This window comes from Physeter macrocephalus, chromosome 2 (genome assembly GCF_002837175.3).
Source record: "Physeter macrocephalus isolate SW-GA chromosome 2, ASM283717v5, whole genome shotgun sequence".
NCBI lineage: Eukaryota > Metazoa > Chordata > Mammalia > Artiodactyla > Physeteridae > Physeter > Physeter macrocephalus.
This window is the reverse complement of record NC_041215.1, coordinates 1,954,746-1,982,303: the sequence shown is the minus strand read 5'-3', so window position 1 is coordinate 1,982,303 and position 27,558 is coordinate 1,954,746. Positions and strand designations below refer to the sequence as shown.

The window sequence follows — 27,558 nt, the reverse complement described above, 5'->3', positions numbered from 1 at the left end:
TGTCTCTCAGTATCCGTACGGGGGATCCCTGGGTCCAGGATCCCCGTGGATATCAAAATCCAGGGATACTCAAGTCTCTTATATAAAATGGTGTAGTATTTGCATATAACTTATGTACATCCTCCCATGGACTTTAGATCATCTCTAGATTACTTATAATACCTAATACAATATAAATGCTAAGTAAATAGCTGTAAATGCAACATAAATACATGTACATAGTTGTCAGTGCATGGCAAATTCAAGTGTTGCTTTCTGGAATTATTTTTCCAAATATTGTTGATCTGAGGTTGGTTGATTCATGGGTGTGGAACCCATGCATATGGAGAGTTTTCTCTACATTATCTCTAGTCCTCACCCCAGCCCAACAAAGAGGGCGTATTATCATCCTCACTTTGCAGATGATAAAGCTGAGGTTCAGAGAGGTTGAATAAATTTCCCAAATTTGCATAATTAGGGAATTGCAGGATTTGAACCCAAGTGTTTCTGACTTCACAGTGGGTGCCCTTTTCCACCACATAATGCTGCAGTTGGAGACACTGGATTTTCCTTGCTGTGGACTAGGGAGTTCTGGGCAAGGAGCCCTGGGCCTTGAGGGATAAGGAGCCTGTAACCCCCAGCCCACCCCAGCCCGTCCTTAGCTTCCCGGTGAGCAAGGCATTTAGCCTTTGTGGCCTCAGTTTCCTCTTTTGTCAGCAAAACAACTTTCAGTTCTTGGATTTGATGCCGCTGCTTGCTGCTGTTTCCCTGAACTGTATCACAGCTCTGCCGACTCATGCAAAGCTATGTTGGCTATCTGAGTTTAAAATGGCCTGCTGCAGAGGGCTGGACAAATTACGTGAAAATGAAGACCAAGAGATTCGACTTCAGACTCCAGCCCTGCTTACTACCGTGAGTCAAAGCATCAGAAAAATGGAATACTGATGTCAAATCCTTCAGGATCACTTCCTGAATAAAAGTTACCCTTTAAAAATATTTTTACTTTTATTTATTTATTTTTTTAAATACATCTTTTCTTGACAGTACCAGCTCTACCCTTGAATTACTCCCTTATCCGTGATGTTTTGGGAGAATTAACCTCTTACAATGCTCAGACTCTTATCGGGAGACTCCTAACATGCCCAGCGAATATGCATAAATCAGCAGATGTTTTTAAAAGTAAACCTATTCATTATAATGATATAATTTATATATTATAATGATATAATTTATATCATTATATCTAATGATATAAATTTAAGTTTTCTGGGTACCCCTCTGAAGTAGGGTTTCCACCTCAAACCAAAATTTTATAAATAATGAACATTTTTTATACCACCCAACTCTCTCCCACTAGGCAGTGAGCTCTTCACAGGGGAACAAGATTCTTAGGGCCTATCATGGGCCAGGGATGTATTCAGTCTTTAAGGAATAAATCCTGTTGTGAAAATGCAACTCCAGACGGATGTATCACCATTCACCCTAGGGTGTTAACTGAGCTGGGGGTGGAGGGAGGGGAAGAAAGAGGAGCTATCTAACAATTGTCAGCACCCATGGGTCATTGCCTGGCCCTGCATATAAATTGTCACCTGATCCTTATAGCAAATCTATGCAGTTTTAAACTATAATTCTTATAGCAAACCTCTGCAGTTTTAACCTATAATTCCCATTTTACAGGTGAGGAAATTGAAACTCAAAGACTTTAACTTGCTCAAAATCATACAGGATTTGCTTCTAAACCTGGTTGAATCCAATTAACTAATGCTTTTATTACATTGAAGGCATAGGGCATATCTACTCAAGGGGACTTCAGACAGAATAAAAAAATACATTGCTTTGAATAACTTTGCAATGCAGAGTTCTCAGGTATGCCAAGTATTTCTTCAGGGAGCCTGCATGTCATCTGTTCCAAGAGAAAAGTAAAAGGAAAAAAGGAAGGAAGGAAAGAAGGAAGGAAGGGGGGAGGGGGAGAGAGAGAGAAAGAGAGAGAGGGGAAGAGAGAGGGAGAGAGGGGAAGAGAGAGGGAGACAGGGGGAGAGAAAGAGAGAGAGAGAGAGAGAGAGGAAAAGGAAAGGAAAAGAAAGGAAAGGAAAGGAAGGGAAAGGAAGGAAGAAAGAAAGAAAACCAAAAACCAAAACAAAATGATTTGCAGCCCACCAGGAGAATCTCCTGAAACCCTGTACCCCAAGTTAAAAAATTTTCTAGAAACTAAGTGTAATACCTTACATAATGGCAAATGTACCAGAGGACTGAAGGAAAATTAACCCCTCCATGGCAAATGGGTTTATTTCAGATATGAAAATAAACTTAGGCTGTACAAAGAAGTTCTGGACAAATGAAAGAAGCATAAAATCTCAAGAGGGCATTAATCCTTTTCATCATCAGTTATATTAAAAAAAAATTGGAAAGAAGCACAGAACCCACAATACTGTTTGTATGTACACAACACTGTGTGACCCTTGGGCAAAGTCATTTAATTTGTCTGAGCCTATAAAATTAGTTGCTCTGTAAGGGACACCTCCAGATCTGAAGTCTATCATTCCTCAATGCTAAAACCCAAGCAGCCCTCCAAGGGGCTCGGATTCAGGTTCATCAAACAATGTTTTAATGCTTAGCTTTTAAACTCAAGGCTTACCTGCTATTTGTCACTTACAGGAAAGAAACCAGCGATTTCTGACAAGGTAAGCTTTCTCCTTGTTTTGTTTCGTTTGTTTTCGTTTTTGTTCTGTTTTGTACCTTGTCTTTATCCTGTGGAAAGTGCTGAGGACACTCATACATTTTCCCTCCTGCCTTGCAGCTCTCCGCCCCAGCGGGAAGGTGAGTGGTTCTGGGTACCTGCGTGAGGGTACGTGGCACGTGTTGTAAGACTCCAGTTTGTTTCCCACACATCCTTTCTCTCAACTCTGTAGGCCTCTCGGGGAGCATTTACCCAAGATACAAAAGGCCCCGTTGCCACCAGCCATGGAAAGGCACGACAGAAGCAGCCCCCTGCCAGGGAAGAAGCCACCTGTGCCAAAGTAATTGTCTTCTGTCTCTTGAGCTTGTCGTGCAGAGGGGGTGACGTGAACTCCTGCCTTGTAGAAATAGCTCTGCGTAGGGACCCCAGACCAGGGTGCTCCCGGGTGGGAGTGGGCTCATTTTGCTGCTGGGGCTTGAGGAGTGTTCAGGCTTCTCGGGTTGGATGTAGAGTGCCTGGGTCACTTGGAAGGACGTGGCAATCTAGCACAGAGAGGTGTAGAGAGATGCTTCCTTGGGAGCGCAGGAATGACTGCCATTTGTGGAGACCTTCTTCTCAACCAGTCAGATTTTCGGTTGCATTTTCCTTCCATCACAAGGTGTAGGAACTATACCTACCATTCTGTATTTCCGTATAGGCAGCGGAGAGGAAGTTTTCACTGTGGGAAGTTTTAGGTCACTGTTAGTGTCTTCCTCACTGCTCAGCCACGTTTTAGGGTGACAGAATACCAAAGCCAGTTCTAATATTTCTAACTTTACTATACAGTCTTTTGGGGCCTATTTAGCCAATGGCACAAACATATCTGGGGTCGGGCCCAACTCTGCTCCTTACTAAAGACAAAAACAAAACTTCCGTTGACCTCACCTGTGCAGTCAGGATTCATAACTATGGCCCTTGCTTGGCCGGTGTGAGGACTAAATCAGGGCCAGGGTCAGGGTGCATCAATAAAACCTCAGTAACTGAGTCAATATTTTAATGGACTATTCTAAAAAATCAAAATGAATGTCAAAAATATCATAACGAACAAAAAATATCAAAGTTTTAAATAAACACAGGATGCGATGACGTGAGGCACCCGACAGGAGGCGTTCAACAAATCGTCCTCCTCGTGTCCCTCTCTCTAAGGAGAACATGAAGTGGGCCCAGGCAGACAATTGCCCACCACAGCTCTAAGGCCGCTGTCATCAAATCTGTCTGACCAGCTCATGCATCAGGGGAAAGTCCCAAAGCAGCAGCATTTCCCAATTATCTTCACTTCACACGAAGGGTGAGCCCCAAGATGGCTGTTTTAAAATATCAGCAAAGGAGAATGTTCCCTAAAATGTTTTTATTTGCTTGGAGAAACATCTACTCAGTGAAATTTAATAGCTACTAAGAGTTAGTTTGTTGATTAAACATTTTTTTCTTTAATGTAATGATTTGCAGCAGTAGCTAAACAGAATACAGGTTGTCTAGCTCAGCTCACAATGATGACAGAACATTGAGTCACCAAACCTCCCTCTCCCTTGTTTTTCTGCTGGGGACTTTGCTTCCCATTTTATCACGGCTCATGGGTTTGATTTCTCGTTATTAGATTAAGTGAAACTATCTATATTCTTTGAAAGTCTTTATGCTCAGTTCTTTTCCTTTTCCGTGATTCATTTCAGGCATGGATGGGGATCAGACAGAAGAGAGAATGTAAGTACAAAATGTCATGTGGTGAATGCTTGGCACAGGGAAACCGGTGTAGGCTCTGAGGAGTTCGAGGCTACTTCTGCTCTGCCTTCATTGAAGTCCAGCACTGGGAACCAGGCCTGCACACAGTAGGCTCCTGATCACTGCTGCCTGGTGGGGCCTCCATCTTTCCCTCCTGCCCACCATGCTGCATTGCTTAACTCCTATCCCTCTGAAGGTTCCTAGGGAGGATGGGTTAGTCTCAGTCCTATTACCAGGTGGTAATCAGCAAGATGAAGGGGCAGTAGGTAGAAGGGAGAATAAAGGGAGAGTCTGGGCCTCACAGCAAAGTTTCCTAGGCCTCTGTTTTCCCCTTGAATACCTTCATGGCCTAAGAAAGAGGGGAAACAGCATTTATTGAATGCCTACTATGTATATGTTACCAACCTAGCTACTTTTGACAAGCTGCTTGCCTGGGACTTGCCCAGTTTTAGCAATGAAAGTCTCACGTCCCAGGAACCCCATCAGTTTCAGGCAAACAAGGACCAGGAGAGTTGGTCATCCCAGCTTTACATATGCTTTGCATTTAATGTCCCTGTGAGGAGTCACTGTTTCTCTTTCACTAAGAGGAAATGGAAGCTTAGAGGAGTAAGATACTCACTGTAAGTTGTACAGCTAGTAAATAGCCAGGATCGAAATCCAGGTCTGTCTGATTTCCTCTATACTGTAAGCTGTCTGAAGGCCATCACACCCCTGCCATGTTCAAGGGCTCAGCCCACAGGTGCCTGGTGTTTCATAGCTCTGTGCTAGATGCTGTGCTAAGATATGATGGAGACAGGCAAACCCACGGACCACATGCTAAGGAGCATATGATCACAGAACGAGCTACAGAGGCCAAGGGAAGAAAGTGAGATACGGGGGTTGAGGAGACAAGGGTGAGTTTTAGAGATGTGGCCATTGAATGATGGGAAGGACACAGGATAGACACCCCAAGAGAAAACTCAGTGCGTTCCAGCCTCAGGAATGTCCTCAGCAAAGGCAGGTGCGTGGTGATGCCCGTGGAGCCTGTGGGGATGGTGAGGACAGCAGTCTGGCTGCAGAGCCATAGGGACAAAGAGGAGATAAGGTTGAAAATGAGGGGAACGTCACATTCCTGAGGTTCCCTATCTCTGGAAGGATTGACACTTGTTGTCATGAGAATCCAGAAGTCTTATATTTTGGACCAGAGGAAACATGGTTGCAGAAGTGTCAAAGACCAATTTCATTCTGGGCATTCCCTGAGTCCATGTGTATTTATCTACGCAGCCCTTTGCTGGGGCTCCTTCCCAGCTGGCCAACTGGGATGAGTGATTCTGGCTATGATCCTTCTTGCCTCATCTCAGTGGTAGGACTAGGGACAGCAACCTTTATTGAGCACTCCACATACACCAGGCACAAGTAGTTACTAATTTGATCCTCGCAACAACACTTGAGGAAGGTGCTCTTTCACCACCACTGTGCTAGCCTAACAAAACAAGTCCAAGTTGGCAGTTTTGGTCTACTAGTCAATGGCAAAATCATTTTTGCCTCTCTGAACATCATTTCCTATCTGAGGAGTAGAGCAAAGAGCTCCTCCCTTATCTATTTCAGAAGGTGGTCCTAAAGATAAATGTGCTGAACCAAGTGGACACACCTTGGAAGCTATTTACGAATCAGTAAGGTTGCATTGCTTTTAAGAGGAGCAGCCATTGCAAAAGAAGGTTAAGCTTTGGGTCAGGCAGATCAGGTTTGAATCAATTTCTGTAACTCTTGGCAAGTTAGGAATCCCTCTTGGGTAGCATGTTTCCATTTGTAAAATGAGAATGTTAAATTCTTGAAGGGTTGCTTGAAGAATTGGATGAAATACTGTATATGAGTCTTTGGGGCACATAGTAGATATCATCATTATTAGTGTATCTTTGGGCCCTTTTAGACACCTCAGAAGCTATTTTATGTTAAATATATAAAGAGTGTCTCAGATTGGAGTGTCTTTAAATGATCGTTTGTATTAAGAAATCATAAATTATTTAGCAAGTTTTACTGTTCTCCACAGTATCTTTATTATGGAGACACACAACTGCTAAAGAAAGAAAAGAGAGACATTTCTATGATTGAGAAATACAGAAATATAGTTATTCTTTGAGAAATTGTGTTTTGATGATAGGTTAATGTCTTTTTTTTCTTCCCCTTACCAGGATGAAGATGATGGTATGTTCAGAAAGGCTTTCTTACAACTTATAACCCATTTCTTCATTTTTCTGCTCAGGCATTCAGATGGAATTATTTAGTACAGAAACCCCATAGAATCCATTATAATTGTAAAATTAGTATCAAGTAGATGTATGTCAGTTGGTATACTGCATAGTTATAATAAAATGGAGTTATTTGGATGGGTTACCAAAGAGAACTGTTAAGTTCATGCATAACAGGGCAAATTACTAGTACAGCAAAACTGAAAATTGCATGTACAGTTTGATAGAAAACATTCTAGTATTTATGCTCTCTAACACATGTGGCTAAAGGATCACTAACTGCAGATGAATGACATAGCATAAAATTTGGCTTTCATAAAACATAACTTGTGAATCTTTTCTGAAATTCATACGGTTTCCAACTGACAATTTTCTGCCAAGTTAACATTTCAAAAATGAAAAAAAACATAAAATAAATGTGTATTATGGAGAATGATATAGAATGGCAGCATTTGAAACTGCATTCTGAGGCGGTAAATCATCTAGAAAAACCTTGGGAGGTGGGCTTCCAACCTACCACTTCCTAATGACATTTGATCTTTTGGATTTTTGTTATCTCCCTTTAGCCTAGCTACTTCTAACTGGGGAGCAGTTCTGGGGTGTTCCTGTGACACTTGGATCCTGACAATCTGCTTTCTTTTTTCTTTTCCCCCGAAGTACATCAGAGATCTCTGCCCCAGCCAGCACTGCTCCCCATGAGCTCCAACACCTTCCCTTCAAGATCTACCAAGCCATCGCCCAAGCACTCCCTCCCATCAGCTCACCTGCCCGGAGCCTTCTCAGAAAGGTTTGTGCTGACGTCATTCAGTTCTAACCTAGCATTACGTCTGGGGCCGCTGATACTGAGCGAATGTCAGGTGGGTTGAGAAAGAAGGAAATGAGCCACTGGTCATAGGGTCAGAACATTTTGTGTCTTAAGAAACAAAACCAAGCTGAGCATAAAGAATCGCATATGTTAACTCACTGCTGTCCTCTGAGTCTCAGTGCTTGGGGGTCAGAGGGGTACAGAATTGACTGCCCTGTCATGGCCCCAGACAGAATGGACTCTGGCGGGAAATAGGGAATGTTTTCACTCTGTGAGTTAAAACAAAGAAAGAAACACTCAAGAAACCCAATTAATTTAATTAGTTGGAGTTCACCCTGCATCTTGGCCGGGAAGACTGAGAAAACGCACCTTGTATCTAGCAGATGGGGAGAATTCACTGCACAGGCTCTGTCCCCAGCAGGTCTGTTTTCTCAGTAGCAAGAGTGTTTCTCAGGGTCCATAGGCAGGCTGTCAGAGGCAGAGGCACGGACAGGAGGAAGACTCAGGTCGTTTCTCATAAATAAGCCGTCGGGCTGCCTGGTAGTGCCCCCGAGGGTTCATCCACCAGCACTTTGGGCTCATCTTCTCCTTCACTATCCAAAGGGAGAGGCTCAGTCTCCACCCTAATTATGGGAGAAAACTCACCCACCAGCAAGACCCCTCCACCCCTGCCAGATATCTGGAAGGATTCTCTTTTTTTTTTTTCATTTTCCCTGGGTGCCTCTTGCTCTGATTTTCTGCTGCTTCCTCTCATTCTTCCAGCTGTTTTCCTTCTTCTGCCATGTCTGCCATTTTCTCATGCCATCTCATCCCACCTGGGGCCCCAGGCCTATCCTTCATTCTTACAAAATAACACTCACATGAGATTTCTGAGCAGAGCAGACTTTTACAGAAGGTTTGGGCTAAAGGCTAGGGAAATTGCTGCTCAGCGTGGAGCAGACAGCATTTCGGGGCCTCCCTCGGGCCTTCCTCACCACCACCCCGGCCCCCAGAGATGCTGCTTCTGTCGGCTGCAGCCCCACCGAGGCCTCTCTGTGTTTCTCGCCTCCCTACCCTCTCCTTATAAACCCCTAGGCCCTGGGGATGCACCATTCCCAAACAACATGCCCATTTAATATATTTTCCTAACTGAAAGAGAAGTCCTCTCCCCAGAGGACTTCTGTCATGCTCCAAACTCAAAGTCCTCAAACTGCAGCTGGCTTTTGAAAGTAGCTTTTAAAGCCCTTTACACAGTTCTTTTGTTGTTTTTGCTTTTTGGCTTGAGAAGCTTGTTAGACTTTGGGATGGTCCATCTTGGGACAGCAGTGAAGTATGTCCAACAAGTTCCTTCTCTTTGCCCTGCTTCCATGGTTTCAGGGAGGGAGTGGGAAGTAAAAGCAAAAGCAGCAGCATTTCCCCAGTCCAGTCTCCCCCTCTGGCCCCTTAAACCTAACCCAACTTAAAATCCGTTCTTCTTCTGTCTCCACAGCAACAGTAGCTTTTCGCAGAGTGCCTCCCTGCCTCCATACTTCTCTCAAGGTTTGTACTCTGGGCTCTAGTGGTCTACTCCAGCCAATATGCCATCATGACTGGACGGCCAACCTGTCCCAAGGCCTTTTGGCAAAGGTTTTGTTGTTTCCTAAAAGTATCTGACTTCCTCATTCAGCCCTTAACTCAGTTTCTGCAGTGTGCCAAAGGCTGTTGGAGTGACAGGATACTACACAGAACACCACAGACACACACACACACACACACACACTTCCTCAGGAAGGCAGCCTTGGCCTTCATCTTCCCACATAGAGCTTTTCCTCCCTGCTGTTTTTATATGGTGCTTAGGATAGTGCTGGCTTTCTCTGTAGTTTTGGTTTCTATAATGAATCTAACCTGGAGCTGCTAGTTGAGGAACATGTTTAAAATACAGTTTAAGAGACCCCAGGCCCCAAGATTCTGATACAGTAAGTCTGGGTGTGGACCTGAATTTTCAGTAATACTTCCTCTGGGTGTCCATGATAAGTATTTGCTGAGAGTGTCCTCAGACTTTAAAATGCATACAAATCACCTGGGAGTTGTGTTAAAATGCAAATTCTAGTTCAGTGGGTCTTGGATGGGACCCGAGGTTCTGCATTTTTAGCAAGTTCCTGTGCGATGCTGGTATTGCTGGTCCATGGACCACTCTGAGTAGAAGCAAAGGCCTAAAAGGTAGGACTAGACTATGTTTATTTTTTATCCTTAAAGACTTGCAAGTAACTAGCACATGGTAGGCACTTTAAAAATATTTGTTGAATGACTGACAAATGACTATGGAAAGTCACCCAACTCTAGTAAACAGATTTTTTTCTCATGCTAGGAAACTCACCTAGTGTTACCAGATTTTCTGATTTTTTTTTCAAGAAAAACTGGAAATATGGCTTTTAATGTGAAATTACCCGATTTTTAAAGGTTGACTTAAGACTTTTAAAAATCCTGTGAGGAAAAAACAAAACACTCTTTTTGTCTTTTTGGCACTCGTGGTACACATAATGGAACACCAGTACTATGTGTGTTATAAATAGAAAACTACTTTAGTAAGTTTAAATTATAACTCAAGAGTAGAACTTTTTTCAGGAGCACATCTATTACATTCAATTGGGTACATCATCCCATGTATGTGTGAAACCCTACTGCTGACACCAATGAAGTCCACTACGTTTTCAATGTTTCCTAAGCATTTGAGGATATAGTGTCCATATTCACTATATGGCTTCCACAGTTCCTCCACACACACCCCTCAATTTTCCAGTGTCCACAATTCATTATTTTGTGAACCTACTTTGTGTTCCTTGCCTGGCCCCTGCAGGCATCTGAGCTTCAGACACCTCACTTATAGCAGTATCTCACAAAGTGAATTCCACAGACTCCTGCTTTTATGAGTTGGTGATGGGGATAATTAATATAAACAGTTGGTTAATTTTTTGGAATAGAGTCATCCCTCTAATATGGGAGGGGGATTGGTTTCAGGACCCCACAGATACCAAAATCCAAGGATGTTCAAGTTATTCGTGTAAAATGGCGTAGCACCATCAGACCTTCACATCCACAGGCTCCACATCCACAGATTCAACCAACCCACTGGCTGAACCAATCTGCAGTTGGTTGAATTCACAGATGTGGAACCTGTGGATGCAGAGGGCTTACTTACTTTACTCCCTTAATCAAAATTGAACCCTTTTCTCCTAAGAGTACCAGGACACCTGGTCCTCAGTCTCATCCTCCACTGGCTGTCCCAAGGTCAGGAAGATAAAGGATGTGCTGTATATTGACCAAAACCCTTGAGGATCTAGATGTTAAGGGTGGTGGGTGACTGCAATGAAAAGTAGTATATTGTCTGTCATGACTAATGACTTTGTAGTGCTAGCCTGTGGATGGAGAAGCAGAAAGAGAATAATTCCTCAACTCTAAAACAGCCATGCACTATAAGCCTTGATTATATTACTTTCCCATATAGCTAGATTTCATTCATTCAACAAACATTATAAAAGTGCCTGCCGTGTTGGACTGCAAAGGTGGGCATATGGGGAAGATCTGTTCAGGTACTTGGAGCCTTAAGAAGGAAGATCAGCAGCTCAGGCTAGCCTGAGCTGCTTATTTAGAAACAGGGAACATCATCTCAAATAATCCAGGTGACATGGCTGGGAAGACTCTGGCTCTTCCCAAGTAACTCTCCTCTCTCAGTGGCCCAGGGACAGGCAGTTTGCCCCTTGTGGTGTATTGTAGATGGAGTAACAGCCCTAGTGCAGAACCACCTGGAGTGCTTGTTAAATGCATATTCCTGAGCCTGGGTGATACTGGGTCCCCCTGGAATTCTCATTTATGCACATTAAAGTTCAAGTCCTGGCGCTGCCACTAAGAGCACATGCTTTATTTAGACTCTCTGAGCCTTTGTTTCCTGATATAAAAAAGAAGATAATACCCACCTTGCGGGGTTGCTGTGAGAATGAAAGGTAGCATACACAGGTGCCTTACTCAGGACCTGGACAGAGGAGTGCTGAATAAATGTCTGTTGAATGAACAAAGGAATGATGCATGAATTATTAAAAGAACATTCAACTCACAGAATTTCCCCGCCTTTAACAGCTGTTCTGGCACACAGGAGACAGCCTTGGCGATTATAAATCAACAAAATCAAACCTTTCCTGAAACACATTCTCTTGGAAAGTTTCAGGGAACTGTCAACAAGAAAAAAGGGTGTTAGAGAAGGTGAAGCACAAGTGCTGGGTAATTCATAGAACCCAATACAGACTTCCTGATTGATCAGATAGTTGGCAGGCCTTTCTATGGAAGTTGAACCTTTCTACCTCTGTTGAAAATTTGGTAAAGAACAGCAGATAGTAAACTCTGGTTCTAAAAGCTAAAAATATTCTTAAGGTAACTTCACCTCATCTTGGGTAACTTAAATTTCTTTTTGTGAAAACAATGAGAACATAATTATTTTATCACCACATTGTCATCACATGGGTGGTATATATGTAACATGCACAATTAAGCAATCACTCAAATGTGTGGTAGTGTCTCTGAATTTCACTGGCCTGGCTACAGAATAGGGCCTGAACAGCGCTTGTGGTTTCGAACAAGTGACTTTTTTTTTTTTTTTTTTTTTTTTTTTTGGCTGTGCGGCATGCAGGATGCCAACCAGGGATCGAACCCATGCCCCCTGCATTGGGAGCACGGAGTCTTAATCACTGGACTGCCAGGGAAGTCCCGAAAATTATATTTGAAGCTGTGGTTTCTTGAAATGTTAATTGCTGGGAATAACTGCAAGGGCATTTTGGGGGGGAAATGTGTTATGACAAGTGAAAAATTGCTTAAAGTAAATTAACTTTCAAAATGCTCTACTTTTGAAGGCCCTAGCAACAGGCCACCTCCCAGAGGTGAAGGCAGGAGCTTTCCCTTGCCAGCTCCAAACAAACCTCAGCAACCATCCCCTTCGGAAGAAGAGGTAATATAAAGCATATGTTTGTATTTTATTTCTACCTCAGTAAATGAATCATCAGAAACTCCCACTGAATACTCTCTTGTTCTTTTATCTTCTATTAGTCTTAATTTTTTTAGTGAAAAAAATCAAGAGGAGGACTCAGATGAAAAATAATATGTTCTTTTTTCCTTGGTATTCCTCTTCCAATGGCAAATGTGTGTTTTGCATTAAACAATGAGAAAAATAATCCTGTTTTTCATCTGTTTCTTGGTTTATGACATTGCATAAGTCACTTAACTGCTCGTTAACCTAGTTTTTTTCATTAAATATATTATTATACTACACTGAAGAAATTATTACATCTATATCGTTCCTGATTAGAGGCTTCATTATATATGAAATGCTTATTCACTGCTACCTTTGCAACTAGTGTCATGAAAAAAAGCAGTTCACACAAAATATCTTCTATTTATCCTTACCTGAATGTTCTATGTTCAAATTAAGAAAATAAATGCTTCAAACTTCATGGAACTGAGGTGGTGATTTATGGTAATGATTACTTGGAGGCTTTTCTTTTCACTTACATATGTAACTGCAAAATTTATACCATTTTAAAAAATTTACATTTTCAGAATGCATTAAATGAAGACTGGTACGTTTCTTATATTACCCGAATAGAGGCAGAAGCGGCTCTTAGAAAGATAAACCAGGTACTGTGCTAAAGTTTATTTTTTAAGTAGCTATAAATATTAATGGAAGAAAAGAAATGGAACTGACTTTTACTGAGTACCAATTATGGGCTAGGAATTCTGCTGGGTGCCATTCATGCTGTTATACCAAGGGGGCCAATTAGTGCCTGCTTTCCACCTACCGGTGTCCTACCAGACTCTTAGGACCCTGGGAAAAAAATCTAAATTAAGGTAGTCATTTGGCTGGCAGAATCTTAGGAGATTTTATTAACTAAAATGATCCGTCTTTTCACAGGAATCACACAGCATCAAAAGGAGACTCTCTTTCCCCCAAATTTCCAATGTCTTATCGGTTCCATCTTCCTCTTGATACACAGTTGCCATCCACATCAATGTGAAGGGACCCATATTGAGAGAGACAACAGCAATTTTTTGTCCTTTCTCTTAGAAATTTCTAGCTGTCATTTAATATGAAAGGTCTTAAACCAGATTTCCTGTCTTCCAGTGGTGAACATTAACCTTAAATCTATATATCAGAGACAGGAAAGCAAAGATCCTTCATATTTCACATCTTTCACATCTCGAGACTGCAACAGTAGTTCTCAAGCTTGGCTGCACGTTTAACTCACCTGGGGAGCCTTAAAAATTCTGATTCTGGTCTCACTTGGAGAGATTCTGGTTTAATTAGTCAGGGGAGCTGTGTGGGCTCTGGAAGTCTTCAGAACTTGAAATTCTAACGTGAAGCCAGGGCTATGAATCGCTGGTCGACACGTATATTTGTTCAACAGAGATGTTCCAACTAGAATTTACTCAATCAACCTGGAATAAAAAGAACAAAGGAAAGCCATTATTGCAGATTGATGGCTATTTAGAACCATCCTGATTCAATACACAGAGGAGGGAGTAATTTAAATGAGTCCTTCCTAATTCATTTTATTTTAATATTAGACCTTTATAGTATTAATATTATGTAGCTAATTTATGGAATGAAATGTTAAAGTACAGGACAAATCACAATACTATTTCGGTAAATATCAGAAAAAAAAGAGAGATAAGAACACAGATGGTCCACACTGGATTTTGTTCAGGTGTTTGATGATGAAACACTGTACCTGGATACCATGAGGTTTTAAAATGGGTAAATTTCTTAGGAATTTGGGTGTTTTCTGACTTTGACTGTGGAAAGAAAGAGTTAGGGAAATAGCTCTCAGCAGTAGGAAGATATATCTTTAGTTAACCAATAAAGTCCTTATTTTGCTGGCCCTTTATCCACTCAACCATCTATCATTTGTTTTATTACTGAAAAAGAGATTCCTTTTTCATCAAGACACTTCAAAGAGGTCTCTTTGAAATTTGGAAATTTCTCTAACATAATCTCTGCTGCTTCTTTCTTGACAACCAAGAAATCCATGCCACATGGGACTGCAGCTGTTTGGGGAACTAAATGTTCACTGAATTGTCAACTGGTAGGTTCCCAGATCCCTAGAGGCTTGTCTATTTCTCTCACAGGCAACAGGAGTATTGACTTTTGCTGCTCCCATAATAACAAGAATTTATCCTTTTAGGATGGCACTTTCCTGGTTAGAGACAGCTCTAGAAAAACAATAACCAATCCATATGTCCTCATGGTGTTGTACAAAGATAAAGTTTACAACATCCAGATCCGTTATCAGGAGGAAAGCCAAGTTTACTTGTTGGGAACTGGACTCCGAGGGAAAGAGGTAAGGACTTCTAGTTGTAAAATTTCCCCCAATTATCTATTTATGCCCCTCTGCATACCTACCTACATGGAACCTTGCTGTAGCATTCTTTTGGGGTCCATACTGCCTGGCAACTTTAGAGTTACGTCACATTAGTGAAGCCCTTCCTTTACTGGAAGGAAATAAAATGGTAACAGTATCTACCTCTGCTACTTATATCTTTTATTCCAACTAGTCTAAAATCACATGTGTAACTTAAAAAATATATGTATGTTAGCATTTAAATTTTAAAAAATCCAGTTAGATGGTGCCAAAGGCAAGTCCCTTCTGTGACACAGAGGCGAATTAAGTCACCTCTGTGACATAATTTTAATGTAAGATTACAGTGTATTTATAGGGCTGTGTCTTAAATGGACATCTGGAAAAATGACTTGGGTCATTGCTTACTAAAAATGGAAGTAAGGCCAATGAAGGTGGCCAGATTGCCAAAGACATTTTCCTCTATTTTTCCAAGGTTTATGCTAGTCGCTTTTGGGGTAGTTATCACAACTGGTGTGAAGGAAACCTTTCCCGGCTGCTTTTTGCAAAGGAAACTATAGCTAGACTTAATGCCCCAAACATGTTCTTTATGTTCAAATTTCCAGGAGGATCAGCTGAATCAAACATTTCCAGAATGAGAAACAACTTACCCATAACTTCCACTTCACTCCAAATATTGTTAAGTTATGGTAATGTAAACCAGTAGAAAAAAAAACCCCACATGATTTTGGTCACATGTTTGAATCACTGGTTCAGCATGGGTAGAGCTGCATAGGTCCTACAGAAGCAGAGATGTCTGCCCTCCAGGACTTCTATTGGTCTAGTGTGGAAACACACAAATACAAACCACTCATTGCAGTTGCCCTGGAGGGAGGCACCTAGCAGAGTAGTCTTGGAGGAAGTGCATAACTCTGTCTGGGGTACCAAGTGACCTCTGACCCATATCTAGATGGATGGATGGGGGTTTCCCAGTCTGACCATCAGGGATAGGGTGATCCAGGTAATGAATGCAAAGACTTGCTACAGAGCAAGTGAGTGTGGAGGTGGCAGTGGGGACACGGCAGAGATCATGAAGGAACTATTATGCATCTTCAGACACCGGCAATGCTGTCTGATCTCCTTATTCCTTATACCTCCTAACATTGTTCGTGATTTAGAGTAAAGTAGGGATACAAAAACCAAAACCAAATCACAGATAGAACGATCCTAAGGTAAGGCTATCATAGTTAGACTCTCCCTCTCTCCCTCTCTCTATCTCTATAATATATATAATTCCCTATATGAGGTTAAAAATATATATACCTAAATACATATTTGTCTTTTATCCAAGGGTTGCTGGATATTGGTGAGGAATTATTTTTTTCAAAGTTCTATAGCAGAAATCATTAAAATATTTGCCAAATTTTACGTTTTTTTCCCATAATCCTCATACTTCAAGAGGTAGGATATTATGCAGATAAAAAAAACTGAGAGTGAAATTCACACTACCTATTCCAATGTTGATTTATCTCCCTATTTTGAATCCTTCAGGACTTTCTGTCTGTGTCAGATATTATCGACTACTTCAGGAAAATGCCACTTCTGCTCATTGATGGGAAGAACCGAGGTTCCAGATACCAGTGCACATTAACGTATTCCGCAGGTTATCCCTAGCAAGTTAGCCAAGCAAATGAACCTTCCTCCTGCCTCTGTCCCAGCCTGGGAAGATCAATCAACCTTGGTGAACGGTCAAACACTCAGGACTGATTTGAACCCCTCAACACGAACACAGGGTTTTGTCCTTTCGCTTAAGAAAGTGTTTGAAATGAAGACTGTCAAAGATCCCATAATTTATTTATTCTTCTTCAGTATTTGCAAAGTGCATGAGTAATAATGTTCACACTTGAAGTCTAGTAGTGCACTGTAATAATTCATTTTAAAAAGATGTGTATTTGAACACCCATTTCCAAGTACAGTAGTTTACATACCTACAGAAACAATTTGGGGTAAGTTTTGAAACACTGAAATGGTAATAGCTTTTGGTAACACGTAAAACTGATTTTTTAAATACCCAATCCTTTACCCTTCAAAGCAATCATCAGTTTTATATGTATAATTTGAAAATTACTAAAATTTAATTTCTCAAGAGCAATAATTTAAGAGTCTTCAAAAGTGTTTCATACTTTTTTGGTGTTTTTGCTGGGGGGATTTTTGTATACTTTTTTAATGAAAAAGATAAATGCAGTTGGGATAACTTCCTGGAATTAAAATTAATTTGCCTTTTGCTTCACTTTTTGGTTCCTAAAACAACTTTATTGACTTTATTTCATTCACACTATTATTTTTCTGTTTTAAAGCAAATTTAAGCGACAAATACCAAAAGGAAAACATTTTAAATTTAGAGATGAGGCTTTGGTGTCATATACACCCGGATTTAATTTCATCACAACCGACACCCACACCCTACCTCCTCCACTCCTACCCAACTCCAAAAGCATCATCAAGTGATGTAGATTTTTACCAAAGTCTACCCGGGAAGATGAAAAAGCAATGTATATATACATGGAAAAATTTGATCAGACTTTCCAATTAGATACTTTTTTTCTATTTATATCCCCCTGACAACTGTCATAAAGCCCTCTCTTCACCCTTCCCCAAAAGGCTTTATAAATTCTTCAAAGCAATTCACTTCTTTCCTTCAACCTACATATCTCATTTAACAAAAAGTAGTAGGCATTTCACAAAATGAAAACCTCACATTTAGTTAAGTTTTACCCTTTGAGGCCTTGGTTGTTATTCCACAACTTTAAAAAAATTTTATTTATTTTTGGCTGCGTTGGGTCTTCGTTGCTGCATGCCGGCTTCCTCTAGTTGCGGTGAGCGGGGGCTTCTCTTTATTGCGGTGTGCGGGCTTCTCATTGCGGTGGCTTCTCTTGCTGTGAAGCATGGGCTCTAGGCACGCGGGCTTCAGTAGTTGTGTCACGCAGGTTTCAGTAATTGTGGCACGCGGGGTCTAGAGCACAGGCTCAGTAGTTGTGGCGCGCGGGCTTAGTTGCTCCGCGGCATGTGGGATCTTCCCGGACCAGGGCTTGAACCCGTGTCCTCTGCATTGGCAGGTGGATTCTTAACCACTGCACCACCAGGGAAGTCCCCACAACTTTTATTAACAAAAATGTTTGGCTTCTCTGTTTAATCTACGAGTTTTCTGAGTCACAAAGAATATCTTGCATCTTCACTTTCATGAGCTAATAGAAAGACCACTGGCACGATTTGCTAAGATAATGAGCATGTGGAGACTTTTAATCAATGATGATAAAAAGGATGCTTCACAAAACTTCATCCTTAGAAACTGGAAGTTCTCAAATTAGGGTCCAGAACTCAGGAATTCTAAAGCTGAAAATCTTGCATTCATTTACCTGTTTATTCAATAAGATATTCAACAAGCGTTTATGTCATGCCTATTCTGTGCACTGAGCTAGGTGCTGGGTAATGAGGATAGAAAAAACTACAAGTTCTGCTGACCTTGTTTCTTGCTTCATGGTATTCTATACTTTATGTTCAAAAACATCTAAAATGAAGGACATGGTAGATTTCAAAGCAACTATATAGTAGTGAATTGTGTTTACAAGGTAAACGCTTATTATTTTAAGTTTTCGTTGGTGGAAAGGGACAGAAATTAGGAAGTTTTAAAATAAAGGTATCCTAAAACTAAAACCTGTTCCACTTCAGTGATTGAAATGCGTGGTATCTGATGTTTTTATGACTAGCATTCTTTCTCCCCTTCTTCAGGCCATGGCAACTCTGTTCTTTTGGTGGAGTCTCTCCTTTGCTACAGACCTGGCATATGATACCAGCCTCACCAAACACAGTTGCTCAGGACCCATCTTAATCAAAGCTGGGCCAATCAGGATCTTTCTCTAGAATGTTAAACACTGAGACAGAGAAGATCTCTTTTCTCTGGGATCCCCAAAAGATAATGCTGTACACCTGGAGTTGTCTACCATACCTCTCCCCCTTCTACCTGGCATACGGAGGAAATCAGCTTTTAATAGGAGAGGATGAGGCCAATGTACAGAAACAGAACCAGGATGGAGACATCTGATGAATTAGTGGAGGCCCTGAAATCTATCCCAACCATGGACTTCCAAGTCACGTGACCCAATAAATGCTTCAGCTAGCTTGAGTTGCTTTTGGCACTTGCTACCAAGAGAGATCGGATTAATATAAACTCATACCATACATTTATAATTTAGTAACTCTCTTTCAACCTAAGCCAAATTCAAGCACAGGGTAAACGAGAAGTAGTGCCTCATGGCCAATTTCCTATGTCATACTCTTGCCATTAATGAAATAAATTAGCCATTCCTTGAAACATTAAAACAAGAAAATAACAGCCTTCAAGAGCATGAAATGATTCTTTACAACTCAACGTATTTTTATTTTGTTTTTTATTACATTAAATATATTAGTAAACTCGATTCTCCTAGGTATGTGTTAATTCAACAATAAAAAGTTATAAATTCACAACAAATAAATAAAAAATCAGATTAAAAAACTGTTAGAAGCAAGAGATACATCTGACATTTTAGACTCTTCAAAGAGGGGGTTGTTTCTTTCTGGTTCCTTTACATCATCCGTCTTCACAGGATAACTAAAACATAGGGTAAGGTCACAAAGCAGTAACTGGGAGAGCTCTGTGTAAAACAAAATAATGGAAGACATTATATTGTAGCACATATGTCATAGGCAACTATTATTACTTTAAGGAGCTATTTCCTAATTCTTAATTTAGCTTTCTTTTAAGTGATTATTGCTCAAACCACAATTTAGATGTGCCCAATTTTGACTCAGAGTCAAATTTATATACTACAAAATAAGCATGATATAGAAACTTACTAGAAGGGCTCTTTAGCTCAAATTGTCAGTTATCTTACTAAATTGCAATTTGATTTATGCAAATTTATGTATTTTTAAAATTACTATTTTTATCTGTTATACATGCACATAGTATAAAGAATCAAATAAGGCAGGTTGCAAAAAATAGCAGTTCCTATTCTCCCAGAGGCAACCACTTTTAACTTTTTTGGAGCCCATTTTGTTTTTGTTGCTTTTGTGGTTCTCTTCTGTGTTTTTTTTGTTTGTTTGTTTGTTTTGGGAGGGGTGATATTTAACCTCCATATCTCTAAATGGCATGCATATATTTTTTTCAATTTTAGGTATTATCTATTTGCTTCTGATCACAGAAGATTAAGATATAGGTCTTTTGGGCTTCCCTGGTGGCGCAGTGGTTGAGAGCCTGCCTGCTGATGCAGGGGACATGGGTTTGTGCCCCGGTCCGGGAGGATCCCACATGCCGCGGAGCGGCTGGGCCCGTGAGCCATGGCCGCTGAGCCTGCGCTTCCGGAGCCTGTGCTCCGCAATGGGAGAGGCCACAACAGTGAGAGGCCCGCGTACCACAAAAAAAAAAAAAAAAAAAAAAAGATATAGGTCTTTTCACTTATACCCATTCCCCCACTGTACTTGAGGACAATTTTTCTTAGCTCAATATTTAATGTTTAAATTTTTCTTGATTATATAATCTTTACAGCTGAGTCTTACATGATGTTTCCCTTCCTGCAAGCTACCATCCAACCACAGTTAATAATTGTTTCTTTTTTTCATTGCTTAATTATCATGGATATATCCCAAATTTCTGCAGTTGGGTAAATCTCCTCTCAGTATAGTCAAGTGCCTTGACTATTCTATTGTTGAAAGGCTCTCCTCTCCTAGAGCCATCTGATCAGCTCTAGTCTGTACTGACAGCTCTCTAGGACTGCTGTACAGCTCACATCTTGGGAACTCCCTTCACCATTATCCTAGGGTCTCCTTTCACCCCTCCCTTATGTGGAATATCTTTTTTCCAGATTCTCAGGTCTCTCTTTTTTTGGTCTACTCCTTTGTTTGGTAGAATGCAACCTAGGTAACTTCCTGAGGTGGGGAAATTTATGTCTGAAAATTTCTCTCTCTACACCAATGCTTAATAGATTGGCTATAGAAATCTAGGTTGGACATCATGTTTCTTCAGATTTCCAAAGGCATTGCTTCATTTTCTTTTAGCTTCCAGTGTTTCTATGGAGAAATTTCATACAATTCTAATTCTTAATCATTGTTTCTCTTTAGAAGATTTAAGAATCTTTTTTTCTTCCAGTGTTCTGAAATTTCATAGTATTGTTTTCTAGTATGGGTCTATTTTCAATCTACTGTGATGGGGTCTTTCATTGTAAAAAATCATATCCTTCATCTCTGGAAAATTTTCTCATATTATTTCTTTAATGACTTCCTCCCCATCCATTGTCTATGTTCTTTCTTTCTAGCACTCCTATTTATTGGATGTTGGACTTCCTTGTCTGTGTTTTTGCTCTACACTCGAATTTTGTTCATTTTATCTTTAAACACTTCTCCAGAGTTTATTTCTATGTCACACTTTTAACTTTATTCTCTAAATATTTTTTATAGTATCCTGTTCCTTTTTCATGAACATAGCATCTTCTCTTACTTCTCTGTGGATATTAATGATAGTTTCTTGGAGTTTAGTCTGTTTCTTCCCCGTTGATTGAATCTATTTATTGGTTTTGTCTCTGCTTTTCACATTAGATGCTTTCCTCAAATATCTGTTTTCCATACTTGTCTGCTCATATTTAAGACTATGGTACTAAAAAGACAATTGGAAGTTCTTTGCCCATGGTGGTCTATATTGTGGGGTGATCTGGTTGGGTATTTTGTTGGAGGAACTTCTGCTATCAGTATCTTTAGGTCTTTTCTCTTAGGCTGGTCAGATTCCTGAAAGAAAAATCTGCTTGAGGGTATAAATCTGGCTGCCAATGTCTTGTAGCCAAGTGGTTTCCCCACTGCAGGTCTTGTAACTCAATATGTAAACTTTGTCTTAAGACCCTAGTTTTTAGTACTACTCTTTCCCTCAACTTGTAGGACTTTAAATTTAAATCTCAGGTCTACCAGTGATTAGTTGTGTAACTCTGGGAAGTTAGTTAACCTCTCTATATCTGTTTCTGTATCTGTAAATGCCAATGGTATTACTTCCTACCTCATAAGGTTGTTATGACGATTGAGTCCATTTATGTAGAGCTCTTGGAAGAGTATCTGGATTATGGTAAATGCTATAAGTGTTAGCTATTGATATTATTACTTTTGGGAGAAAGTGGGGGTAACAGTGTTCGTTTAATCTTCCCTGTTTACCAGAAGTCTACCTTCCTAGTCTAGCTCTACAAGTCTTGTATCTTCACTGCCTGCCCTACCCCACAACTTTTCAGAAACACATTGATCATATTTATTTTATTTTACTTCATGAAAGAATAATCCCCAAACCAGAACAGTTAGATAATAAAGTTTGAGAAGGATCTAAAGCTTCTCTAATTGTTTTACATGAGTGCAAGCATCCGGAACCAATTATTCATTTAATCAATGTTTTTCAAGAGCCTATTATATAAAGGCATTGTGTTAAGTGCTAGGAATACCCTTAAGGAGCTTACAGATGAGCAGGGATAGGAAAAGTAAGTAGACATGCAATTACAATACAGTGTGATAGGTAATATGAAAAGGTAGAAGAGATGTTATACTGGCTTAAAAAAAAGTTTTCCACTGTAAGTATCCTTGACTAATAAGTAGCAGTTAACCTGGTGGGGTGGACGTAGGGGTGCAACAGTAGGCATTGCAGGAGGAGATGCATGTGTTAAAGGCACAGGCACAAAAAAGAGCAAATGTGTAGATATGCAGATAGTTCAATGTGACTGGAACACAGAACGTACAGGGAATAAAGAATGAGGTAACAGACTGGAGAGGTAGGCAGGGCCTAATCTCAAGGTCTTACAGTCCATTCTAGGAGGTCTGGACTTTATCCTGAGGACAATGGTGAGCCAACGAGCATTTTCAGCAGATTTATACTTTAGAAACATAATCCTTGCCGTAGTGTTTAGATTGGTTTTGAGAGATGATGAATTAAGCAGAGCTAACCCGATTCCTTTATATCAGACTCCTCAGAGCCTCTCTAAATATGTACTGTGAATTTGTGAGAGAATTATATAGCATAAAGCCCTTCCCAAACTTATCTGATCATCAGTTGATGGACTCTGTTTTTATTGCACACCATCTACTAACATCTTCTGAGACAGCAGTGTTCCCAGACCAAAGTCTGGGAAATGCTTGGGAGAACACATAGGAAAAGCATAACAGGCACTCACTATTTGGTGCCTAAGTAACAGACACTCCCCTCTTCTTCCTGGGGGCACAACTTGATTGCACTTGAGGTGATTCTTTTCCCAGCACCAGCAGTAAGTCCTGACTGGTCCAAATTGGTCTGTTCCCCTTGGTGGTGGCTGCTGTAGGATACACATGTGGCACAAATCTGGCCGATGAAAGGAAAGGGGAAATGTGCTGGGGGATCTGGAGAAAGGCTTATATAAGAGACACAGGCAGAGACAGTATCTGTATACGGTCATGGCTGCAGGTAATGACCATGAGAAGTGACAAACAGAGTGAACATAACAGAGCAGAAATATGGGAAGAACCTAGCACCTGATGAAGTCCTTAAAACTCTGAGTTAGCTTTAGGGCTGCCCAACCTTGGATCTTCTTATTATCTTCCATATTGTATAAGCCATGTTAAATTGGTATTTTGCTACTTGTAGGAAGGTCTCATAACTGACACAGAGACTGTCTTCAAATACCAAAGGTTTTCATAAGAATAACCACTACATATTCAGTGGTTTTCATGGTTAGAAATAGGACCAATGGATGAAAGAAATAAGGAAAAAGATTTCAGCTAGTCCATGAAGAGGAATTGTCTAAGATGGAATAGATTGACTGGTGATATAGAGAGTTTCCCAACATAGGAAATGTTTGGTCAAGAATAGGTGAAATATTCAATCACGGAAATTTTACATGCCTGGGATAAAATTACAGAATATGTCTCTAAGGTGAGTGACTAACCATCATAACCTATAAGATCTAATCCTACTAGAACCATTAATTCACACAATCAAGCAAACTTACAAGTTTTGACTTGGAGGGAACTTTAGGGGCTTAGTAATGATTAATGGATTCAGGGATGAAAATTCAAGTCTGCTAACCTCCAGGTCAATGCTCAAACATAATGCATCTTCAGAGATCTAGTTCATATTACAGTGTAAGCATTTCTTAAGCAACAGAAAAATCCTAATTAGTAGGCAAAATTCAGTTACACCCCAGCAGAAGAACAAATTGACTCTATTTATTTTATAACAATGACATGCAAACATTTTAATTCAGTGATTCCATACTTACCTTTCATTTTCTTCAACTCCAAAGAAATTGTGTTAATATTTTTAATTATGGCTTCCACATTTAGCTTATGGTTGGTAACATTATTGTCAAACATCTGATTTTAAAAGAGAAACAAAAACAATGTATAAATCAGGAGTATTTATGTATGCTTTAAAAATACTTAAATTTTCAGCAATTTCGGAAAGGAAAAATCTGTTATTTCAGAACTAAAATATTTGTGAAATTATAGTCTCTTTAGAGAGACTATAATGGCTAGAATTCTAACATACGAAGGAATCAACTTAATATTTTTCCAACTGAAAACACCTGTAACTGGAATTCTGAGGATGAGGTGTCTTCTTTAATCAAACCATATCCACAAGATGGGGCCCTTACAATGGAAATGCAGATGTCCCCGTTTCAGAAAGCCTCAGCACTTATAAACTACCTTACAATTTAGCAATCTCATATAAGATCTTCTCTAATTTTGTTTATGTAAGTCAGCATCTTTTTCTAACTTATGCTTGAATGACAGTGTCCACACATGGTTTCTTTAACTACATAGTAAAGCTTAAAGTAAGATTTGATTACAATTCCTTGACTACAAAGATGGCAACATGGCCACTTCTATTTTAGCTTTGGGATTTAGGGCAATACACATTTTAATTTAGCTGAAATGTGTAAATCAACGTGTTACTATGTTATATACAAAGTACATATATTTAGCCAATTGTGTCAGACATAAATATATAGAGAGGTTTATAGGTGATTCACTAGAAACTAAACTTAGCCATTCAAATATCTCGAAATAACTTGAATAAACCACAATTAGTGCACACAGCTCCAGAAAGTGGGCAGTTACGTGTGAGGCTGCTTGTCCAAAAACTGAAAACAAACTAACCTTGAAATCAGTTCCTTGCCTCTGCCTTTTCCTGAGTCGGGGGAATTTATCCTATTTCACTCACTTCAGAGCCACTGTAAAGGAAATAAATTTTTTTCATCTCCAGACAATGAATAAACTACACTTCGCATCCACCTACAAGCTCCCAGCACTGAAAATGTAATGGCAGCTATCTTACTTGGGTATGGCAAAGCCAAAGATCCAGGTTTGAGGAGAAAGGAAAGATGATAAAAAAAATAAAGGAGGTGAAAGAACCTGAAAGATATGAAGGTAAAAATAAAACACAAGTAAAAACCAAGAGGTAAGTAGAAACTAAATGGATGGAGAAATGCCCAAGAAAGTTGACCCTCTCCACTCTGGGGTCAGGTTATCCAGGGCCCTCAGGTGCCCGTAGGTGGGGTGGGGTCAGAGGCCAGAGTGGCAAGGGGCCCCTCGTGGACCAGAGCGAGGGCAGAGGTCATGCCTTCCCCAGGGAGCTCGGTCAGGATATCACTCAGAGAAAGGAGAGGCTGGTCAAACAGTGCTTCCCCAGGAGGTGGGAAGTGGAGACCAGGCTCGGGGGCCAAGGGAATAGGGGGTCGCAGGCCACGATACTATAGACTGAAGGCAGGAACGCAGCTTAGGCACTAACCGGGGCCAGAGGTCCGGAGGCCAGGCCCTCACCCTGAGGAGCGATTATTACCCCTTAAGCTTTCCTTCTAAAGGCCAAGTCCTCCTCCTCGGCGTGACACGCGTGAGGAGCCCCAGGCCTTAGGGGGCCACAGGCTGGGGCCTGAAGATGGAGCCAGAGGCAACGTCGAAGTTTCCGCAGTCCTCAGGCTCCCAAACCTGATCAGGACAACGCGAAACGTGCTCAGCAGCCTTGACCACCGGCCCTGCCTGGAGCCGCCCAGACAACCGCTCCTTCTCGACCCAACAGATGACGAGGCCTTTGAGGAAACCGGGCTCTTAGCCACGGGCTAAGAGACTTGGCGACCCGCCCTGCTTGGCGGCTGAAGATGGAACCTGAGGCAGCCTGGACATGTCAACGGTCTTCACCTCCAGCCCACACACCAAAACTGGATTAAGATTATTTAAAATCTGGTAACCCTGGGCAGCCCACAACACAGACCCCGTCGGTACCCACCCCGCCAGCCGTCACCAAAGTTCTGGCTGCCAAGTGGGGAGACCCGGCAGTGGAAGTGAGACGGGGCTTCCTGATTGGCCAGTTTCTCCGCCTGGTGCATCCTGGGAGTTGTAGTCCCTGGCTAGGCCCCTGAAGAGAAGGTTCTGGATGCCAAGCAGGATGTGACTAGCACTACTGCGTGGGCAGAGAGGGAGGGTTGAAAGGCATTTTGCCGCCTATGTGCCAGGCACCGGGCTAGGTGCTTTGCAGCCCTTGTTTGTGTTTAATTTTCACGGAATAGGATTGTGGTTAAGGTCAGACTCTGGACTGAACTGCTTGGGCTTGAATTCTACTCCGTTGCTGGTTTAGCTGTAGATGTCCTCAGCTATCTTATGTGGGTAATAATAACTGCTTTCTGTCTTCTTTTGAAGGTTAAGTGAGATAATGCATCACATTGGTCTTGGCAGATGATGTGCCCCATAAATGTTAGCTATTATCATTCCTATAAATCTGTACAGATGAGCTGAGAGGTGTACACACTGGTCTCTTGCCAAGTAGAGAAGTTGAGATTCAAGCCATCTCTGCTGGATTCCAAGAGGAATCACTGTCACCACACCCTCGGGAATTGCCTTAGACTTGATGAACTCCAGCATCAGGTTCTATGCAAGTCTGCCTTCACTAAGTCTCCCTTATAACACTCATCAGCCTCTTCAACCAGTCCCTTCCCAACAACCTCCAACACATAGTCTGTTTTTATTTTATATCCAATTACCTTCAGTTTAACACTAGAATTTGTTGTCTGATGCAGAGTTAGATAAATGAAAAGGGGCACAGAAGGACTGAGCTTCAGTCCTAAGGATAGCTAGCTATGCGATCTTGGAAAAGAGTAACTTCTTTTCTCTGAATCTCATTTTATTCATCCATTTCCATATGAGAGAGACGGGCCTGAGCAGTGTTTTCTAAATTTCACTCATTATTGGGCCACTATTATGATTGGTTGCCCTTGCTGTGTACCACCTACATTATTACCTTAATGTTTTAAATTTACTTCCCTTTGACATTTAAATCTACTTAAAATTTTTTATATCATCGATGTGAATGAAATAAAATTTAAGCAGAAGGGAATGGGAAAAATAAAGACAATGAAAATAAAACAACATTTTTAATCATTTAGATATTTCTTGCTTCTCAATGGTGATCCTGAAGCCTGAAATTCTTTGTTAAAATGGGTTATTAAGTATTAGAGAAATGTTAAAGATAGTCTAGTACAAACTGAGACTTTCTTCTTGCTGTAGTCAGAAGAATTGAAAGAGTTGGATGGGGAATAACTCTAACAGTGTGACTACACATTGTTTAATGCCTCTGTACCATTAAAACATCACTCATATCCTCAGTGAGATGTGTCCCACACGTTGCTGAACATAGGATTAGCTGCTGTACAATACACCATCCCTGTGTAAGATTTCTTCATGCTTGTG

General features: G+C 40.8%; 2 protein-coding genes across 3 annotated transcripts in view; one reads left to right on the top strand and one right to left on the bottom strand.

The window, feature by feature from the left end:
• LCP2 (lymphocyte cytosolic protein 2) overlaps positions 1–17,055 on the top strand; it is a 47,745-nt gene extending 30,690 nt beyond the window's left edge. The window contains exons 11-21 of the mRNA XM_007125563.4: positions 2,635–2,660; positions 2,777–2,796; positions 2,889–2,996; positions 4,363–4,393; positions 6,583–6,595; positions 7,297–7,426; positions 8,913–8,962; positions 12,304–12,398; positions 13,007–13,084; positions 14,629–14,784; positions 16,333–17,055. Coding sequence (XP_007125625.1) covers positions 2,635–2,660; positions 2,777–2,796; positions 2,889–2,996; positions 4,363–4,393; positions 6,583–6,595; positions 7,297–7,426; positions 8,913–8,962; positions 12,304–12,398; positions 13,007–13,084; positions 14,629–14,784; positions 16,333–16,455 — 830 coding nt within the window. The 3' untranslated portion in view covers positions 16,456–17,055. The remainder of the gene's footprint in view (positions 1–2,634; positions 2,661–2,776; positions 2,797–2,888; positions 2,997–4,362; positions 4,394–6,582; positions 6,596–7,296; positions 7,427–8,912; positions 8,963–12,303; positions 12,399–13,006; positions 13,085–14,628; positions 14,785–16,332) is intronic.
• A 2,268-nt stretch (positions 17,056–19,323) lies between these two features.
• Positions 19,324–26,112, bottom strand: C2H5orf58 (chromosome 2 C5orf58 homolog). 2 transcript variants are annotated; one of them, XM_055091459.1, is made up of 4 exons: positions 26,102–26,112; positions 24,976–25,049; positions 24,096–24,189; positions 19,324–19,475 (listed from the first exon to the last, which is right to left on the bottom strand). In XM_055091459.1, exons 3-4 carry the CDS (start codon positions 24,187–24,189, stop codon positions 19,324–19,326), a joined length of 246 nt encoding a protein of 81 aa, XP_054947434.1. In that variant the 5' UTR covers positions 24,976–25,049; positions 26,102–26,112. The 2 variants fall into 2 exon arrangements, with proteins under 2 accessions (XP_054947434.1, XP_023971585.1); XM_024115817.3 differs by lacking the exon at positions 26,102–26,112 and adding an exon at positions 25,658–25,989.
• Between the last annotated feature and the right edge of the window lie 1,446 nt (positions 26,113–27,558).

Bases quoted from the DNA above. Each gene is read 5' to 3' on its own strand.
- C2H5orf58 (XM_055091459.1), bottom strand. From the start codon at position 24,189: ATGTTTGACAATAATGTTACCAACCATAAGCTAAATGTGGAAGCCATA. The intron at 19,476-24,095 runs GTAAGTATGGAA...TGTTTTACACAG, and splicing joins GGAGTTGAAGAAAATGAAAG to AGCTCTCCCAGTTACTGCTT.